Here is a 21,119-nt window from a genome sequence, read left to right on the forward strand (position 1 = left end):
CCACTGTCCCCACGGGTCCTCCCCACGGCCGCCCAGGTGTCCTCGCACAGCCCTCTTCCTTCCTCAGGGAAGCGGCGGCCCCGCGCAGTCGGGGCGCGCAGGGCAGCGTCCAGCTCCCGCTCGCGGCCCCGCCGCCCGTGGGACGCCCTGGGGTCCACGACGGCCTCCACACGCACTCGCCATTTGCTGAGGCCTCCCGTCCGACCAGCTACTTCCGCTCCGGCCACGCGGATCCAGTCCGCGGAGGCCCCGCCGGGCGACACCACGCGCCACGTGCAGAACGCCGGCCCACCCCGCCCACCGCAGACCACCCGCACCCGCCGCCGCAACGCCGGCGCGGCTCTATGACGCCAGGCCACGCCCACGCGGCGGGGCGGGCCCTCTTCAGGGGCGGGGCTGCGTGCTGACGCCACACGCCGGGGCGGGGTCAAGAGTTTGGTGCCCCGGAGTGGGGTGTCGGCGCCTCATTCGGGTGGAGCTGAGCCGGGGACAGGTAAGTGCGCGCTGCCGCCGGGCCTGGCCCGGTGCGGGAAGACCCGAGCCCTCGGGCAGGAGGCGGGGGTTGCGGCAGAGGGCGAGGGCGCCGCGTCCTCGTTGTCGCTGGCGCCGCGGTGACAGGGAGTGAAGCCGGATGGAGCAGGGCTGACGGAGGGAGGTGGGCGGGACGGGGCCTGACGAACGGGCGTGACAGCCAATGGCGCGGCGAGCGCCGCCTGACGGGCGGAGATTGGCGGGTGCGGGCGCGCGCGGGCGACGCGGGGGGCGCGCAGCGGCGCGCCATTGGCTGTGGCGGGCGTGGGGCGGGGCGTGGGGCGGATGTGAGGGAACGGGCGCCGCGGCCCGGGTGACCCCCAAGGTCGAGGAGGCGTCACGAGGGAGCCGCCCGGCGCTGTCCTGAGCCGGGTCGGAAGGGTGGCGCGCTCTTGTTGGAGCGGCTGCGGACTGTGGGCCGTAGGCCGTGCTGCACCCGCGCCTGTCCTGGCTGCACGCCTGGGGAGACGCCCTTGTACGGACCACCCGCAGCACCCCGTGGACTCAGTACTCCTCCGGACTCAGTACCCCGCCTTGCCCATCCTTCTCCCTGCGCACCTGGGGGGGACGCCTTTCAACGGACCACCCCAGCACCCCTTGCTCAGTACTCCTCCGGACTCAGTACCCCGCCTTGCCCATCCTTCTCCCTGCGCTCCTGGGGGGGACGCCCTTCAGCGGACCACCCCCAGCACTCCGTGGACTCAGTACCCCCTCCGGATTCAGTACCCCGCCTTGCCCATCCTTCTCCTTGTGCTCCTGGGGGGACACCCTTGAGCAGACCACCCCCAGCACCCCGTGGACTCAGTACCCCTCTGGACTGAGTACCCCGCCTTAGCCATCCTCCCTGCGCTCCTGGGGGGACGCCCTTCAGCGGACCACCCCCAGTAACCCTCTGGACTGAGCACCCCAGCTTACTCATCTTCCCTGTGCTCCTGGGGGGACACCCTTGAGCCACCCCCAGCACCCTGTGGACTCAGTATTCCTCCGGACTCCTTACCCTGCGTACCCATCCTTCTCCTTGCACTGCTGGGGAGACGCCTTTTAGCGGACCACCCCCAACACCCCATGGACTCAGTACCCCTCTGGACTGAGTATCTCGCCTTACCTATTTTCCCTGTGCTCCTGGGGGGATGCCCTTGAGTGTATTTAATCTCCACAGCACCCTGTGCACTCAGTACTCCTGCAGGCTCAGTACCCTGCCTTACCCATCCTTCTTTCTGCTCTCCTGGGGCAATGTCCTCGAGCATATTTGACCTCCGCAGCACCCCGTGTACTCAGTGCCCCACCATACTCAGTACTCTGCCGTACGCATCCCTCTTTTGTCCTCCCGGGCTGAAGCCCTTGAGTGACCACCCCCGCAGCATCGCCTGTACTCAGTACCCCCCCATACCCATCCTCCCTGTTTTCTTGGGGTGACATCCTTGAGCGTATTTAACCTCCGCAGCACTCTGTGTACTTAGTACCCCACCATACTCAACACCCCGCCATACCCATCGTTCTTCCTATTCTCTTGGGGTGACACCCTTGAGCATATTTAACCTCCATGTCACCCCGTGGACTCAGTACCTCTCTGGACTCCACACCCCACCTTACCCATCCTTCTCCCTGAGCTCCTGGGGTCACGTCCTTGAGCGTATTTAATCTCCACAGCACCCTGTGTACTCAGTACTCCTCTGTACTCACTACTCTGCCATACAGTACCTCACATATACCCATCCTTCCTGTGCGCCTGGGGTGACATGCTTGAACAGACCACCCCACAGCACTCTATGTACTCAGTACTCCTCCATCCTTAGTACCACTCCAACCCCATAACTTCCTGCACTCCTGGGGAGATGCCCTCGAGCATATTTAACCTCCACATCACCCCGTGTACTCAGTACTCCTCCGGACTCAGCACCCTGCCTTACCCATCCTTTCTCCCTGTGCTCCTGGGGAGATGCCCTTGAGCGGACCATCCCGCAGCACCCCACCATACTCATCCTTCCTCCAGAGGTCTGATAGCCCGTGTAGAGATGAAGCGCATTTCTTGGAGTAGCACACTAGTCGTGCACCTCTTCCACTTCACAGAGCTACCAGAGGGAAGTGTAAGTCGTGTGCCGAGACTCAGTAGAAAACTGGTGGTTGCAGAACGGAGGAGAGATGCGTCCGAGGCCCGAGGTGTGACCTCCGTCTGGTGTTTCTCTGTGCCTTATTCTGCAGGCCTGGACTGTGGAGCAGGGACTGGGGGCGTGCTTCCAGGCTCACTGCTCTGAGCAGCTGCAGGACAAGTGGCCTGGAATGGAGCCTTGTTTGCATAGTGGCAGGAGCTGTGACACTCAAACTGCAGCGTTTTCATGCAGACACGTTTCATATGAAAATATGCAGTACTCTTCTAGCTTTGCAAAGTAGCCGAGGACTGGTTCTTGGAAAGTTGGAGAAAGATCAGAGTTTCCTGATGATTGAGAGCACTTTCCACGTTCCAGTTTTTTTTCCTTTGCAACACTTTGGAGATACAGTTCATGAGCTGTACCACTCACTCACTTAAAATACAGGATTAAATGATTTGTCGTTTATTCACAGTTATGCAACCATCACCGCAGTTCGGTTACTTTTAAAAACTAATTTCAGAAGCATGAATTTCTGTGGGTTTCATTTAAATTTGCACAGTTTATTAAATATCAAACATGTTTATTGTATGTCTATCACACCTACACATATGTGTACTTATGTGCATATCAGATCTACTTTTAACTGATCTCACTCCCCACTGCCCCGTTTGAAAAAAATACTATCTACCTTTTAAATTTTTAGATAGTTTTTTTAAATTTTGGGATAATTGCAGTTGAGATTTATTTTGATAATTGTACATATAAATTTGTTATATGCAGTTACAACAAATAGTACAGAGATTCCAGTGTCCGTTTGCCTAGTCTCCTCAAATGATAACATTTTGCAGAAACTAGAGTATGATATCGCACCCAGGTACTGGCATTGATAACAGCCAGGATAGGGAACACTTCCCTCATCACAAGGAGCCCTCCCCTTGCCTTTTTATAGCCACACATCCTTTCCTCCTGCTTCCATCTCCTTAGCTCCTGGCAGCCACTAATCTGCTCTCCATTTCTATGATTTTGGCAAATGAAGCGGGTTATATAAAGAGAATCATAAGGTATGTAACCTTTTAGGATTGGCTTTTTGCACTCTTCAGTTCTCTGAAAAGGAATGCAGCTTGCTGCCTTCATTTAGCTCCTTTTTATGCCTCCAGGCCTTGGATGCAACACCATTGGCTCACCCATTAAAGGAGGTCTGAGTTGTTTCCATTCTTTGGCTATTATCAATAAGGCTCCTAGAAGCATTCCTATGCAGGTTTTTATGTGAACCTAAGTTTTTGTCTCTCTGGGATAGATGCCTAGCTGTGCAATTACGAGGTCATATGGTGGTTGCATGTCTAGTACTTTTAAGAAACAGCCAAGGGCGCCTGGGTGGCTCAGTTGGTTAAGCGACTGCCTTCGGCTCAGGTCATGATCCTGGAGTCCCGGGATCGAGTCCCGCATCGGGCTCCCTGCTCAGCAGGGAGTCTGCTTCTCCCTCTGACCCTCCCCCCTCTCATGTGCTCTCTCTCTCATTCTCTCTCTCTCAAATAAATAAAATCAAAAAAAATAAATAAAAAATAAAATAAAATCTTAAAAAAAAAAAGAAAAGAAATAGACGAACTTTCCCATAGTGGCTGTGCCATTTTACCTTCCCACTAGTAATGTATTTGAGGTCCACTTTCTCCACATCATTGCCAGCATTTCATGATGTCACTATTTTTTTTTATTTTAGCCGTTGTAATAGCTATGTGGTGATGTCTCATTGTGCTTTCAGTTTGCATTTCCCTGATGGCTGCTGATGTTGAACACATTTTCATGTGCTTATTTGCCATCTGTATATCCACTTGAGTTATGCCCCTTTTTTGGTCTTCTGCCCATTTTATGGTAGTTTTTTTTTTTTTAATGTTGAGTTTTGAGAATTCTTTATATATTCTAGCCCTTTGTTGGATATGTGGTTTGCAAATATTTTCTCCTCATCTATAGCTTGTCATTTTCTTAACAAGATATTTTGCAGGGCAAAAGTTTTAATTTTGATGAAGTCCAGTTTATCAATTTTGTCTTTTATGGATCCTGCTTTTTTTTTTTTTTTTTAAGATTTTATTTACTTATTTGACAGCGAGAGAGGGAACACAGTAGGAGGAGTGGGAGAGGGAGAAGCAGGCTTCCCGCCGAGCAGGGAGCCCAATGCGGGGCTCGATCCCAGGACCCTGGGACCATGACCTGAGCCGAAGGCAGACGCTTAACGACTGAGCCACCCAGGCGCCCCCTGGATCCTACTTTTGGTGTCAGGTTTAAGAACTCTGCTAGCTCTAGTTCCTGGAGATTTCCTGTTGTGTACTTTTCTATAAGTTTCATAGTTTGGTATTGTACATTTAAATCTCTGATTCATTTTGAGTTAATTTCTATATAAGATGTGAACTCTAGTTTGAGATGTGTTTGTTTTTTTGGGGGGGGGAGGGGTTGCCTATGAATCTCCAGTCAACACTGTTGAAAAGATCGTTCTTCCTCCATTAAATTGCTTTTGCACTTTTGTCAGAAATCAGATATGTTTATGTGGGTCTGTTTTAGAGTTCTCTGTTCTGTTCCATTGGACTTTTTGTCCATCTTAACCATCAATACCACACAATCTTGATTACTGCAGCTACATAGTAAATCTTGAAATCGGGTAGATTTGTTCTTCCCACTTTATTCTTCCTTTTCAAAATTGTTTTAGCTAATCTAGTTCCTTTGCCTTCTCATATAAATTTTAGAATAATCTTATCTCTATCTACGAAAAAAATTACTGGGATTTTGATAAGAATTGTGTTTTCCTCGTATATCAATTTGGAGGTAATCAACATCTTTACCATGTTCAGTGCTCCAGTCTGAACACAGTATGTCTCTCCATTTACTTAGATTTTTTATTTTTTTCATCTGTGTTTTGTAGTTTTCAGCCTACAGGTCCTGCATATGTTTTGTTGGACTTAAACTGAGTATTTCTTTTTAAAAACTTGTGGTTTTCATGTGTTTGTTGATAACATATAGAAATACTGTTGATTTTTGTATGTTTATCTTGTATTCTGTGACCCTGATGAATTCATTTATTCTGTGTTTTTGTAGATTCCTTGAGGTTTTATATAAAGACAATCACATCATCTGCAGATAAGAGTGGTTTTCTTTCTTAATCTCTGCCCTGTGTGCTTTTCAGTTCCTTTTCTTGCCTTTTTGTTCTGGCAGCAATTCTCAATACTATGTTGAATAGTAGACGTGAGAGTAGACATCCTTGTGTTGCTCCCAATTTTAGAAAGAAGTATTCAGTCTTTCACTATTAAATATAATGTTCACTGGATGTTTTTGTGGATGCTCTATATCAAGTTTACATCCCCCTCTAATCCTAGCTTTCTGAGGGTTTTTATCATGAGTGGGTGTTGAATTTTGTCAAGTGCTTTATCAGCATCTATTGATATGATCATGTGATTTTTCTTCTCTAGCTTGTCAGTATGGTGGATTACATTGTTTTTGTTTTTTAATATTGAACAACCTTTGCATCACTGGAATAAACCCCACTAGAGTATAATTGTGTCTGTGTATTGCTTAATTCTATTTGCTGAATTTTGTTTTTTTTTTTTTTTTTTTTTTTTTTTTTTGTGGAATAATTTTTAAACTTTTTTTTTTTTTTTTTTTTTTTTACCTATTTTTGGGTTTGGTTTTAGTGAAATATTAGCTTCATAAAATGAATTGTCCTCTCATATTTTCTGGAATAGATTGTGTAGGATTGCAATTAATTAACCTTTAAACATTTGGTAGGATTCCCCAGTGAACCCATCTGGGCCTGAAAATTACCTTTTAAGATTTTTAATTACACATTAAATTTCTTTAATAATTATGGGGTTATAAAATTATGTATTTCAAGTTGGGTTAGTTGTGGCAGTTTGTACTTTTGTGGAGTTCCTCATGTCTAGCTGTTCTGTCCCTTGTTGAAAGAGGGCACTTGCAAGTGTCCAACTATAACTGTGAGTTTGTCTTCTTCCCTTTTGTTAGTCTGGTTAACGTATTTTGCACTTACGTTGTTTGATGCACACACACTTACTGCTCTATCTTCTTAGTGGGTTGATCTGTTATCATTATATAATGTCTCTGTCTTGTAATTTTTTTTTGTCCTGATGTCTACTTTATTTGATAATAATATTGCACTCCTGCTTTCCTTTGATTAACGTTTGCATAATATGTAATTTTTCACCTTTTCCCTTTCAGTCTTTTTTTTTTTTTTAAGATTTTATTTATTTGACAGAGAGAGACACAGCGAGAGAGGGAACACAAGCAGCGGGAGTGGGAGAGGGAGAAGCAGGCTTCCCACTGAGCAGGGAGCCCGATGCAGGGCTTGATCCCAGGACCCTGGGATCATGACCTGAGCGGAAGGCAGACTCTTAACGACTGAGCCACCCAGGCGCCCCTTCACTTTCAGTCTTTATCATTTTTTTGAATTGAGTTTCTTGTAGGTGTGCATATAGTTGGATCCTGTTGTTTTATCCACTTTGTCAATCTCTGTCTTCTAATTGGTGTATTTAGATCCTTTACGTTTAATGTAATATGTTGTTGATATATTGGGAGGTAAGTAACATTTTCTTTACTTTCTGTTTTTTATTTCTTTGCTTTCTTTTTTCTGACTTCTTGCGGGTTATTTGAACACGTTAAGATTTTACTTGTTTCTATATATAGTGATTTTGAGTATATTTCTTTGAATAGCCTTTTTAGTGGTTGGGTATCCCATTAAATGTATGTAATTTATCATAGTCTATAGGTGTCATCATTATATCAGTTTGAGGGAAGTGTAGAAACCATATGTCCATTTATATCTCTTTTCCTTCCCTCATTTAAAATTGTCTTTTTTTTTTTTTTAAGATTTTATTTTTATTTATTTGACAGAGAGAGACACAGCGAGAGAGGGAACACAAGCAGGGGGAGTGGGAGAGGGAGAAGCAGGCTTCCCGCCGAGCAGGCAACCCAATGCGGGGCTCGATCCCAGGACCCTGGGATCATGACCTGAGCCGAAGGCAGACGCTTAACGACTGAGCCACCCAGACGCCCCTAAAATTGTCTTAAGTATTACCTTTATATATGTTTAGAACCACATCAGACATGTTGCAATATTTGTTTCATCTATCATACATAATTAGAAGATTCAGGAGGTGAAGGAAATGATATTTATCCGTATATTGTTCTTTCTTATTTCATGATGTTGCAGTATTCCTTATTTTATCATTTCATTTCTGTTCAGAGAATTTCATTTAGCCAATCGTTTAAGGTAGGTCTGCTGGTGGCATATTCTCTTAGCTTTTCTTCATCCTTCATCCTTTCATTCCCGAGGGATATTTTCACTGGATGTAGGAATCTGGGTTCACAATGATTCTCCTTCAGCCCCTGAACGCTGTCGTGCCACTTTCTCTTGGCCTCCATAGTTTCTGGTGAGAAATATGCTCTTCAAATTGTTTGTAATTTTCAGGTTTGATTATGGTGTGTGTTGCAGTGGATTTCTTTAAGTTTATTCCTTTGGGTTCATTAAACTTCTCAAATCTGTAGGTTTTGTCATTTGCCAAATTTGAGAAGTTTTTGCCATTATTTTTTTGAATACTTTTTTAGCCCCTACCTCTTTCTTTTTCTCTTGAGATTCTGATGACATTTTCGTGTCATCAATAATATGATGACATTTATATTCATCATGAAATCTTGTGTTAATGGTCCTACATGTCACTGAGGCCCTGTTCATTTTTCTTTCAGTGTGTATTCCCTGTTGCTCAACTTGAGTAACTTTTTTGTTCTGTCTTTGTTCACTGAGTTTTTTCTATCCCTTTCATTCTGCAATTTAACCCATCCATCAATTTTTTTTTATTTTAGTTGTTGTATTTTTCAGTTCTGAATTTCCATTTGGTTCTTCTTTATATCCTTCGTTTCTTTGTTGAGGCTTTTAATTTTTTTTTTTTACTTGTTTTCAAGCATGTTCATAGTTGCTCAAGGAAGCATTATAAAGCTGGCTCTCTTAAACTTTTTGCTAGATAATTCTAACATTTTTGTCTTCTTGGTGTCTATAGATTGTCTTTGGGGGGGGGGGTTTGGTTGAAATAATCCTGGTTCTTGATGTGTGAGTGATCTTTGGTTATGTCTTGGACATTTTGGGTGTTATATAATGAGACTTGAATCTTGAATGTCTGAACACAGAGAACAGGTTTCTGCTGACGCTGCTGAAGGTCAGTGGGTGCTGCCTGGTTACTACTGGGCAGGGTGGAATCTGGACTCCCCACCCAGCCTACTTGGTATTTGTGGGGAGGGACTTCTTGTTATTGCTGTGTGGGTGTAAGTCCCCCATTAAGCCTTTGTGATTCAACCCTGCCTGGGAAGGGAGGGGTGCTGCCCTGTTACTGCTGGGCACAGGTGGAATGCAGGCTCCCTCCTGGCCTCCACTGCCCTTGCGGGGGTCACCTGGTGGGGGTGGAAGTTCCTGATCTTCTCTGACACGACTGGTTGGTGTAGAGGTGGTCAACAGTGTTTTCTCTAGAGTTGGCTGCAGGCTGCAGTAGAGCAATGATTGTCTAAAAATATTCTGTCCTGCTATGTAACCCTTTTCTGGTCCTTTGACCAGAGAGAGCAGGCTTTGTTTGCAACTTGTCTATGTCAGTCGTCATTTCTGGGTTGCCAGCTTCTTCAGCACCTAGTCTGGGGTATATGAAGCAGAAAGAAAATTGAGGACTTGATGCTGTGCCTTTTTGGGCCCCCAGATCCCTTCCCAGTCTGCCTCCTCCTCTCCACCTTTCAGAGTCTTATGTTTTCTTTGGTTTAAATGTAATGTCTTATTTCTTTAGCTGCATTTAATGGGAAACAGAAGTGCTATATGTGCCTCTGTTTGTTTTAAGATTTACTTATTTTGGGGGGGGAGGGGCAGAGGGAGAGGGCAAGAGAAACGCAAGCAGACTCCGTGCTGAGTACAGAGCCTGATGTAGGGCTCGATCTCATGACCCTGAGATCATGACCTGAGCCAAAACCAAGAGTCGGATGCTTAACCGACTATGCCACCCAGGCACCCACTGTATGTGCCTTTAAATTTTTAATAAATACTGACAAATGGCCTTGTTTTCCATTAATACTTAATCTGTAGTCTGATCAACACCCTTGAAGAATGCCTGTCTAGCTACACCCTAGAGTACCGCACAGTGGTGGTCTGGGTGAAGACAGGTCAGCCTTGAGACCTACGCACCGAAGCTTGTTGGGAGGTCTGACTTCAGAGATGGAAGCTCCTAGTAATCTGGTCACCTACCTGCTCTGTGTTAACTTACGTTTAGGTTTACCTTGGGAACTTAAGCTTTTTAAGAGATATCATTAGTTGGTCTTTTTTTCCTGCCGGTAAGCAGTGATTCTTTGGTCATAGAACACTCTCAGAGTACGCAAAGTGCTCTCATGTTTGTACCATAATCACAAAAAGCGATGGGTGAGAGCAAGAGTGATCGCTGCCGTCCCTTTCTGGCAAAGGAACCTGAACACGGAGCCAGTGACATGTTTGAGGCTCGTGTAGCAACCAGAGTCCCTTTGCCTGTTTGCCCTGTAGGCTCGCTCGACCATCATTTCTACCAAGTAATGGCGAGATACCTTTGCACATTGAAAGTGATCCTCACCACTTCCCTGTCCTTCAGTTTATGCTTGATGAGGCGTCACAAGTGAAAGACATCGAATTCTTTGAGATTTTCCGCCAGGAAGGGGAGAGTTCCTATTTCTGCTCTCTCCGTGCATGTCCTTGCGTCACTGCGGGAAGTATGGTAAGTGCAGCCATGGAAGGAACAGCTGTAGGCCTGTCACACGCATGGTCTTCTTGGTTCGTCATGAGCATCTCAACGAGTCTGAAACCACAAAAGAAAAAAAGAAAGGAGAATGTCTTCAAGATCAGTTGTTGTGCTTTTTAAATGGCTGTCAGGTAACACACAGGGAAACAGCCGCTTAACGATGCGGGCTCTTTTCCTCAGACCCAGGGAGCTGCCTGGACTGTCCTCGCTAGACCTTGCCTCTGTGATTGCACCTCTGCCTCGCCGACGTGACTTTGATAGCGTCAGGAGTTGGTTTATCTCTGCGTTCTGTGCATGGGGAGGTGGCCTTGGGTAAAGTGTGTGTCCAGCGGGGGAAGGTCCAGGCACGGATAAAGTCCTGTTCTACGTCAGCATGTACTTTCCTAAGGGCAGTATACCGAATCCTTAATCACAAGTTTTGCCTTGGTTTTTGCTTATCTTAAATGTTCTTTTTCCCGAAGGCACAGGTCTATACCTGCATCTTGAGATTAACGGGTTACAAATAGGGTCATTTTGTGTACTTTACCAATACTAATAGATTCACTTACGTGTTTTCTTAGACGTAGTTTTGTGTTTTTTTAAACAATGTCTTTGTGCAATTCATATACCACACAATTCACCCATTTAAGTTTCACAATTGGATGTTTCCCAGTATATCGGAAGACTTTGCAGCCATCAGCATAATCTAGTTGTAGAGCATCTTCATCCTCCTCTGAAGAAAAGCCACACCCGTTAGCAGACACATGTCCTCTCTGCCCCCACCCCCATGCAGCCACCAGCAGGCTGTCTGTAGAGATTTGCCTCTACTGAACATTCTACATGATAAAATCACATGACCTGTTGTTTTCTGTGGATGACTTTGCTCACATAACACTCTCGAGGTTCGTCTGAGTCGCAGCACGGATCTGTAGCACATCCCTTTTTACTGCCGGCTGCCGTCACCCTGTGGGCTGTAGCACGTACACCCTTCCATCAGTTAATGGACGTTTGGGTTGTTACCGTGTTTTGGCGACTCATGAATAACGCCACTGTGAACGTTCACGTACAAAGGTTCGTATAGACATATGTTTTTGTTTCTCTTGGTTACGTACCTAGGAATGGGAGTGCTGAGTCATGCCGTAGCTCTATGTTTAATTTTCTGAGGACCTGCCGCACCGCATTCCCCGGCGGCTACACTCCCACCAGCAGTGCGCAAGGGCTCCCGTTTCTCCACGTCCTCCCCAATACCTGTGTTCTCTTTGATCATGTCTAGTCTAGTGGGCATCAAGTGGTATCTTATAGTTTTGATTTGAAGTTCTTGAATGAATAATGATTTTGAACATCTTTTAATGTGTTTGTTGACCAATTCTGTATCTTTTTTGGAGAAACGTCTACTCGTGTCCTGTGGTGGTTGTCTGACTTGGTTATTTTTCTCTTTACTGTTGAATTGTAAGAGGGTTTTTAAATGTATCCTGTATATAATCGTGTGATTTGTAAATGTTTTTTTCCTATTTTGTGTTTGTGTTTTGTGTTTCTTGATGGTGTCTGTGATGACACACAAAGGTTTTTATTTTGATGGGGTCCAATTTATCTGTTTATTCATTCGTTTGTACTTTTGGTATCCTAAGAATCCATTACCTGACTCAGAGCCTACAAAGATTTACTACATTGTAACGTGGAAGTTATAAAACGTCTAAGACTCTTAGAGGTTTTTTAGCTCTTGCATTTAGGTCTTTGATCCATTTTGAGTTAATTTTCTATATGGTGTGAGATAGGGATCTAATTTCATGCTCTTTTTTGTGGAACTGTGGTTGTCCTGTCACCATCTTTTGAAAGGACTACTTTTTGGCATCCTTGTCAAATAAAAATCTTCATCCAAACCAAAGTCAGAACACATGGACTTTTTGGATAACCCAAGGTTTTCATGAAAATGTTTGAACAATTGAACGTCTCTACCAAATGATGCACTGTTCTTTTTTTTTTTTTTTAAGATTTTATTTATTTATTTGACAGAGAGAGACACAGTGAGAGAGGGAACACAAGCAGGGGGAGTGGGAGAGGGAGAAGCAGACTCCCCGCGGAGCAGGCAGCCAGATGTGGGGCTCCATCCCAGGACCCTGGGATCATGACCTGAGCCGAAGGCAGATGCTTAACCGACTGAGCCACCCAGGCGCCCCTGATGCACTGTTCTTATAGTGACTCTGGGATTGGAAAGACGGAATCTGGTTCTTCCAAAATCTGGAATGTAAACCCAGTGTCTGCTCAGGTCCATCAGATCCTTGGGTGGAGCCATCCACTGACGAGCAGTCTTTCTGATGAGTCCTGTTAAGGGGAGTTCGACAGTTGCCATGTATTCCGGTGACTGGGCAGCTGTGAGCTGTGTGTCAGTTTCAGTGACTGCAGACAGGAGCTAAGGTAACACAGGCTGTTTGCGGCGTCGTGTTGGAAGGACCGATTTTGGCGGAACTGAAGGAATGAGTGGTTTTGTGGTTGTCAGTGTGGTACCTGTGTCACTGGGCATCACAGCGGCTCAGTAGTGACAGTTGGTGGCGGTGAGACTGCTGCGTCCTGGGAGGAGAGCCCGATGCAGAGACCGTGGCGTGGCTCAGGAGGTTCGGACGACAGAGACGCTGGAGGGGAAACACGAGCGCTTTGCTTTGGATGTACGTCATGAAAAGCAACGGCGGTGGTTTCTGCCATCCCTGCGTTGGCTGGGGCTCGATGGAGAGCCGCGTGGTGAGGGCCAGGGAGAGCGGACGTGAAGTGGAGCGTGTGACTCCAAGGAGAAAGTAGCGCAGCCTGAGATTGCGTTGTGTGGCCACATTCGAAAGCCGCGGCCTGCCGCCTTGGACCTGTGAGGGCAGGACGTCGTTGGTCGTGCTGCTCGTTTCAGAGCCCCTGCTCTGCTGCTTCCTCCTGCGGGCCTGTCTGTGAAGCAGCAGGGCGGGCCGGCGCCCTTTGCGTCCGAGGCCGTGTGTGTATTCTGAGCATTTTTGGGCCGAGAGGAAGAGTTCCTATAAACAGTACCCAGAGTAGTTTGTACAACAGTTATTTCTGGGGAATTCTCAGCACGATTCAGGGCTTGGATCTTCAGGTAGGTGTGGAGGGGGGTGTGACTCCAGCCAGGGCGCCTGCTTCGAGGCTTAGGCTCAGGCAAGGCCTTAGGCCAGCATGCATGGCAGCCTGGGGCAGGGGACTGTGGTGTGAGCCTTGCTCCCCTCCCGTCCCCGCCCGGGGCCCCTGGGCACCCAGGATTCTTGGGGAGGGGGAGCAGCACCGTGTCCTTGTCGCTGCCAGCAGGGGCCCTGCCCGCAGGCGTGCTGGGTTCTCAGGCATGGTTGGAATTGGTTCAGGATTCTCTGGAACGGTCTGAACTCTTGCACCGTCTGGCGGCTGCAGCCGCTTGTTTTATAACATGGCTGTGTTTGATAAAGGTATGTGTTAAATTTAGTAAAATTATGACCATCAAGCTCAAGGTCCGGTCAGAAGCAAAGAAGTACTTGCCCCCCCCCCGCCCCCCACAGTCCTTTCCTTCTCGTCCTGGCCTCACCCTTCCTCTTCAGCCGCTGAAGGGCCAGGCAGAACAGGAAGACGGGCGTTGCATCCTGGCCCTGCTGTTAGTGGCCCTATGACCTTAGGGACTTTCTTTCGAGAAAGAAACTAAAACTCAGAAAGGCAGTCGGTAAACAGAAGAGCTGGTGCCTGCCTTGTAAGGGGTTTGCCGGGTTCGTGAGGAGTCCTAACGTGTCACAGGGCAGGTAAACATTTCTGTCACGGTCACTGTGTGCACTTCCCCTTTGGAACCTGTTTAGAGCGCAGCCCCTGCCCTGTGAGGCCTTCCCAAGCTCCCCGGTGCTTCTGAAGTGTGACCACGCTCTGGGGGTGGCGTCAGGACCCTCCACGCAGTCCTGTCCGGCTCACCTCCCCTCCCCCGTCTCGTGTCAGACAGTTCTTGCTCTTCCTCTGTGTTTCTTCACACTTTCCCACCTCTCTGTCTCTCCCGCTCCTGATTCTTCGGCTTAGAATGCCTCCTCCCCTTCACGGCTAAATGCTTCCTCGAGGCCTGAAAGCTGCAGCCTTCCCAAAGCTTCCCTTGTCTGCTCTTTCCTCCCACCTGGAAGGAACAGGCCTTTGGAGGGGTTCTGTTGGCATTTTGGGTGCCTGTCAAGGGCTCAGTGTCTTCTCTGCAGTGTCTTTTTCCTTTTTTATTCTTTTTCTCTTCTGCCTGATGATAAATTATTTGAGGGTGACCAAAATATTTTTCCAGCTTCTGTGTATGTTCCAGAACACCATGAGTCCAGGAGGTGCTCGATAGTTTCAGGATAGATTAGAAATGTCTTTCTCATTTTATGGTTAATCTTAATCTAATCCTCATGAAATAATCTTTGCTGCCTTTTCTGTGATTGTCTTGCGCATAAACTTAAGAACGTCCCATGTGTATCGTTGGCCTCACACCCCTCCAGCGAGACCGCAGCTGCGTCTTCGCCTCTGTGTCGCGTGGAGCACGGCCCCGTACGTAGAAGATGGGTTTGGGTGGACACGTGTGCACGCGCTCGGTCGTGTCCTCTGCGCCCGGACCCGGGCCCTGACGCGGAGCTCACGGCCACAAGTGTCTCCGCCAGCCACAGTCTGCACAAGTTTTCCCTGTCTGATAATATGCCCTTTCTGACTTTTCTTCCTTTTTTTGTGCAGACCGTCGTGAGAGACATCGGACAAGAATGTTTCACTTAAGGACTTGTGCTGCTAAGTTGAGGCCGTTGACGGCTTCCCAGACTGTGAAGACATTTTCACAAAACAGACCAGCAGCAGCTAGGACGTTGGGGCAGATTCGGTGCTTTACCGCCCCCGTTGCTGCTGAGCCCTTCCTCAGTGGGACTAGTTCCAACTATGTGGAAGAAATGTACTATGCGTGGTTGGAAAACCCCAAAAGCGTACACAAGGTAAGGCTCCCAGGAGCGGATGTCTTCGTGTGTTTGGAGTCTTGGCCTGATGTTGGCCGGCTGTCCAGGTAAGTACCTGTGTCCTGAGGAGCCTTCTGGAAGGCAGGCCGGCCGGCTAGCTGGCAGCAAAAAAGCCCACCGAGCGGAGTCCTCTGCATCGGCAACTCGGCCATCAGCCCTGGCCCTGCAGCGACCACCTCTCTGGAGGAGCGCTCCCCTCTTGCTTGACACACCGCACACTTGAGACCCGCTCCCTGGGACAGAAGGCCTGTTTGACCTGCAAGGGTCCGAAGAGGCTCGTGCACCCTTTCCAGGGCCTCCCGGAGGATGCTGTGGGATAGACGCCGAAGACGATGCAAACAGAAGCCACGACCCTGCCGGATGCTCCATCCCATCTTCCTGAGAAACCTTAAAGTCATCACATGCAAATGCTGTGTAAATGGCATTTTCGATCAGTGTGCTCCTGTATCTGAGAGTAAATTCCGTGCGGGCTTCCTTCTGATTCCCCTCTGCCGCCCGTAAGGCACGTCCTCGAGAGCCCCCGTGGGCACGCGTGTGCTTGGTACAGGGCGTGCCCGGCGGCCGAGTCTCCTCCCAGCATTCTGGCCAGTGACGTGTACGGGTTTTCAGGCTGGGCAGCTGGCCCGGTTGCGGGAACTGGAGGGTGGGTCCCCAAGTTGCCGTCTGTGCCACATTTGCAGGCCGTGGGAGGTTGGGAGGAGACGTGGGTATGTGTAAGATGCCCAGGGTCTGCACAGAGGAGCGCCCGACAGAGGCTGGCCACCATTAGCTGCCGCTTTGGCCTCTTCCTTACTTGTGAATCTTGGGGTCTTGTCATCAAAAGGCAGCCAGCTTCCACTGGGCCCCTGAGAACAAGCTTCACCCTGAAATGTTCATGACATTTAGGGGTGGATACGTTCGTGTGGCTCCTGCAGCCCCTGGCCCTGTTTCATCCTGGTCTGAGCCTCCTTGATCACCAAGGGAGGGCATCCAGCCGGGTCCTTCCCCGTTCCCTTGGCAACCTGGAGGCCACGTGGCTCCCTGAGCAAGGTGAGACCTGGTTTCCTGTGAGAGTAGATGTTTCCCTGGCCTGTAAACAAAGGGACCACGCAGAGGTGACCCTAGAAAGCGGCCCTCCCTGCGGTGCTGCCTGTCAGACGCTCTGAAGACAGGCGCTGGCGGTGGGCTCTGGACTAAACCTCGCCAGAGGCTTCAGGTGTCACGCTGTCATCTGGTGCCCAGGCCTGTCCCTCGGCCTTCCTCTCCCCAAACATAATGTCTGTGGAACCAGCCACATCTTCTGTCCTTTGGGCTGTAGCAGGGTGTGGGCTCTGGGCACGGGGCCATGTGCCTTTTCACTCTGCAATGTCCTGACTTCATTCCCACTCCCGGGGAGCACAGCACAGTGACGGCCCACTCACGGGCCAGGGAGGAGTCCAGGGTGGGCACTGGGTCCTTGGACTCTGCCGGTCAGAGCGAACACTCACAGACATGCTGCAGAGCAGGTGTGCAGGGTCTTAGAAGGGGACTTGCCAGTTGAATACGAGAATCCATGTAGGTGGCATCCTTGGGCCAGATTTTATGTGCTGGTTTCTGTTGCGGGGATTCTTCAGGGGACACCACGTCTTCAGGACGGGGGGCGGGGGGGCAGGGCAGTGTAAATCAGGGGGCGTGCCCCTCATCCACCGTCCCAGCCACAGGGAATCGATTGCCTCTCCAAGGTGGGATAGGCCTCCTACCTGATGTGTTCGTGTTTCTTCAGAGACACAATCCTGAGCTTGCGTCAGATTCCAGTGGTCTCTGTGACTCAGGGAAGTCCTTAGAAATATTGACTTTACGAGGAATGCTTCATTTGTGCTCGTGTTTTAGAACACGTAGTTCAAGCAGAAATGATGAATTGGATTTGAAACTTGAGATCGATTGGCTTTCAGAACCCCCACGTGTGGGTTGCGCAGTGTGGGCTCCGTGCCCTGAGGGCTGGCCCTGTCCTCTCTCTCCTCTGTTCATATCTGGTGGAAACAACAATTTTAGTATCGCCCTCCCTGCCCTGCTACACTCAGCTTTCCAGTTATTTTTTTAATTTTTTATGATATTTTCAAACAAATGGTAGAAGAGAATAAAACGAGCCCCTGCGAGGAGACCCATGTCCAGCCTCAATAGCACTCCACAGTTTGCCAGTTTCCAGAACCCCTTCCTGCCCCACTCTTTTTTGCTTGTTGATTTTGCTTGGGTGGGGGCCCAGGGGAGTGTTTGAAGCAAATCCAGACCTGGGTCATTTCAGCACGACTCTCACTAATGGGAATGTTGTCTTCACCACCCCTAACAGACTTCACAAGATAACTCGCCAGCGTCTACTTCTCAGCCTCAGCCAGCTGTGCCTCTCTTAAAGTGTATGTGCTTTCTCTTTGTTTTTTTTTTTAAAGATTTTATTTATTTATTCGACAGAGAGAGAGAGAGCGTTAGCAGGGGCAGAGGCAGAGGGAGAAGCAGACTCCCCGCTGAGCAGGGAGCCCAATCCGGGGCTCGATCCCAGGACCCCAGGATCATGATCTGAGCCGAAGGCAGATGCTGAACTCACTGAGCCCCCAGGCGCCCCGTGTGTGCTTGTTTTTAAAGAACACTTGTATTTTCAAATGTTTCATCGTGAACATTGTTTTTGGTGACGTACGCGAGCAATTCTGAGCTGGAGCCCCTCGTGCTCCTGGTGCCCAGGTGGGCGGCTAGCCCCGACTGCACCCCATCCCTGTCATCACCTCCAGTCTAAGTGCCTCGTCAAGCACAGCCCACCGCTGGAGCCCATTAGGAGCCCTCAGCAGGGGCCTGTGTGTCAGCACGTGAAGCCTCCCTCATCAGGGCCTCAGCCATGTTGGGGACAAGTCAGATATTTAAGTCTTAGAAACACTTAGAATAAAAGCCAGATTGCCCCGTCAGTATTTAAGACAAGCAGGCATTGGGCACTGCCAGGCCCTATTTGTGCACGGAGGCACGCCCCCCCCCCCCCCCCCCACCAGGCGGACCGTGGTGTCAGCCCCGCTGGGGAGGACCCTGGCTTGCTCCTGGTGCTGGAGCTGGAGGGAGGGCCCTCTCTGCCTCTGGCCGTCCCCGGAGCCTCAGAGCTTGCTTTCCCTGCCAGCCCTTCTTAGTGGCCTCAGCTCGCTTCCGAAATTCTGTCTTCCTCTTCCCGTTAACCACACCCATTTCTTATGCCATCGGGGCCGCTCCAAGGGTAGTGACAGCTCTGGTCCCTCGTGGTCGCTGCCCCAGAGGCAGAGTCTCCACCTTCAGTCCCACCTCCTGGGGCCTGTGCCATTTTGCCTCTTCCTTCCGTGCTCATGAGACACAATGCTGTCGTTTTGTGTAAGGGAGGCAGACAAGCAGAAAAAAAACACATCATCCCCAGTTCCCGGTGACACGTGCCTTTTCACCCTGCAGTTTTGAAAGCTCCCTGGCTGTGCTTGGAGACCTCTGTGCCGACCTCGGCGACAGACACGTATAGTGCAGGTCCGTGGGGTACTTTGTGGGATTTGGGTGATGGAGGCTGTGAAGCAGCGGTGACACTCTCCCCCGATGACGCTTGGCTTCCAACATCACAGGTACCTCCACACGGTGGTTTGTGTGTGGAGTCGCCCAGCAGGCGGAGTACCTTCGCTAACGTCAGCACGTGCCTCCAGGGGGACTCACTTGCACAGTTCTGGTAGGGAGCTAGGGTTTGCAGCCTGTCCCTGTCGGTCTGAGCGCAGTGGCGAGGGGCTGCAGGGAGACGTGCTGGGGCAGGGGCCTTGTGCGCGCCGGCCTGGGCGCCACCTCTCAGGCCTCAGGCCCCAGGTCTGCCTCCCCCAGAGGGGGCTGTGGTGAGCCAAGCCCTGAGCCGGCTGAAGGTCTGCGGGCTCTTGGCTCTGCTGCCCTGCGCTTGGGGGTTGGGAAGGAGGCCTCTCCTCTACGTGGTCGTGACTCCCAGACTCAGATTCTCTGAGAAGCTGCGGGGGGTGTGCTGCAGGTGTGGGAGGACCCGAGGCCACCAGACAGCCCCCCGAGGTCCTCTCTGTCACGGTCCAAAGGGGCTGCCAGCCTTCATCTCGAGCAGAGACCGGGGAGCAGCGGTCAAGGTCAGCAGACTGCACAGGGCAGAGCTGAGGCAGCGTTCCTTTGCTCGTCTTGGCGGGTTGCTGAGGTTCTGCTCACGTGCCCTCACAGAGGGAAGGTCACAGAGGGAAGGTCACCGAGCTCGTCTGCAGACGTTCCCTCATCTGTGCTCTGCTGGGCTTTCAACACGATGGTGTCGCTCTGAGCATCAGTTCTCTCGGTTTCTGTGACCGAGGGGTACCCAGGCAGAACCCCCAATTTTAACTGCTTGCGTATAGACAGCTCCATGGCAAAAAGTCAAGCAGGCCCGGACTCCAGGGCACGGAGTCCCTGCCTCCCAGACGCGGTGCTGGGCCAGGGCTGAGTGCGGCCCTGCCAGCGGACAGAAGGGGCAGAGCCACACAGTGTTTTCAGGGAAGACTGGGACCCAGCAGCTGGCACAAAGAGGGCACATGGGGCGTGTGTGGGGACTGTCCAGTGCAGCCCTTTCGGGCACAGCAGGGACACGAGGCATGTGACAGCATGCCATGGCTGGGCCGCTGGGCACAGTAACCTGAACACATATGACACGGTGCAGAGCTTCGAGCACACCTTCTAAGCTGGAGGACCCGTGTGCGGGGGCCTGGGGAGGGTGGGAGCCTCAGAGCAGCACTGGCGGCCCGAGAACCACCAGTGACCACCCTTAGCTTGAGGGCCGCTGCCTGCCCATCTGTTTGACTGAAGTAGCCTGAAGCAGCCAAACCCTTGCGTCAGGATGGCCAGTGGCCACTTCTTGCCCTGACTTTTGTGCTCGTGGAAGTTAGGAAGCGTTGTTAATACCAGAACTTAATAACGCAGTTGTTTGTCAAGGTGCTGGGGTCTGACCCAGACCCAAAGTTCATCAGCCTCGGGCTGGCCTTTGAGCCAGGGTTTGGTCCAGTCCAGAGGCTGCCTTACCCACTCCCCAGGCTGGTTTTACGTCAGGGTCCTTGGCAGGGCGCCGGCAGAGGGCGGTGGTGGCATCGGGTGACGTGTACCAGACCGAGGTGCGTCACGCGGGCGTGTAGGGCCAGGTGAAGCAGCATCTGAAAGGGACTTTGGACAGGAGGAAACGGGGTGGTGAGCCCAGAAGCCAGCGGCGTGGAATTGGGTGGCTAGAGTAAACATCCGTAACCCCAGGGTTGAGTGTTGATCTCAGCTTCTAGAACAGATCCAAATATCCTGCAGCTGCTTTTCAAAATGTGAGAAGGTGTGCAAGTACAGGGGTGTCTCCCTCAGCTTGTGGGCGAGGATCTGGCGGGCACACAGCTGGAGCGGCTTCCCTGCCCAGCCGGTGGGAGGCAGGCTCGCCACCACGGTGCGCTCGCTGTGCGTGGGGCCCTTAGGTCGCGCACTCGCGCTGGCCGCCGCGTCACACGCACCCTGGGGGCCTTCCAGGCGGGTGGAAGGGCTCGGGGTGGCGTGTTCGCCGCCCCTCCCGACACTGAAGCGCTGCGTGGACAATCTCTGACGGGCACTCCACGGCCAGGAACTGGTCCCTGAGGCGCCTGTGATCTGCTGACGGTAAATAACTGAGGGCAGAGTTCACGTGCCTCGCTAACTCCTGACACCCGTGTGCCACATTCACCAACATCAGCACCTTTTCCAGGTGAGGTGGAGCCTCTGGATTCTGGAGGCCACAGGTGCTTACGGCTGACACCTCACCTAGCACCCCACCTGACACC

At 50.5% G+C, this 21,119-nt stretch overlaps 1 protein-coding gene across 4 annotated transcripts in view; it reads left to right on the forward strand.

Moving 5' to 3' along the window:
• The first annotated feature begins 408 nt into the window (after positions 1-408).
• OGDH (oxoglutarate dehydrogenase) overlaps positions 409-21,119 on the forward strand; it is a 70,832-nt gene continuing 50,121 nt past the window's right edge. For 3 of the 4 annotated variants that reach the window (XM_032430483.1, XM_032430481.1, XM_032430484.1), the window contains exons 1-2: positions 409-493; positions 15,086-15,333. In XM_032430483.1, coding sequence (XP_032286374.1) covers positions 15,112-15,333 — 222 coding nt within the window. In that variant the 5' untranslated portion in view covers positions 409-493; positions 15,086-15,111. Of the gene's footprint in view, positions 494-14,085; positions 14,152-15,085; positions 15,334-21,119 lie in introns of those variants that run through there. The other variant, XM_032430482.1, reaches the window with a different exon arrangement.

The sequence above is a fragment of the Phoca vitulina genome, unplaced genomic scaffold, assembly GCF_004348235.1.
Source record: "Phoca vitulina isolate PV1807 unplaced genomic scaffold, GSC_HSeal_1.0 scaffold44, whole genome shotgun sequence".
In the NCBI taxonomy this organism is placed as follows: Eukaryota; Metazoa; Chordata; class Mammalia; order Carnivora; family Phocidae; genus Phoca; species Phoca vitulina.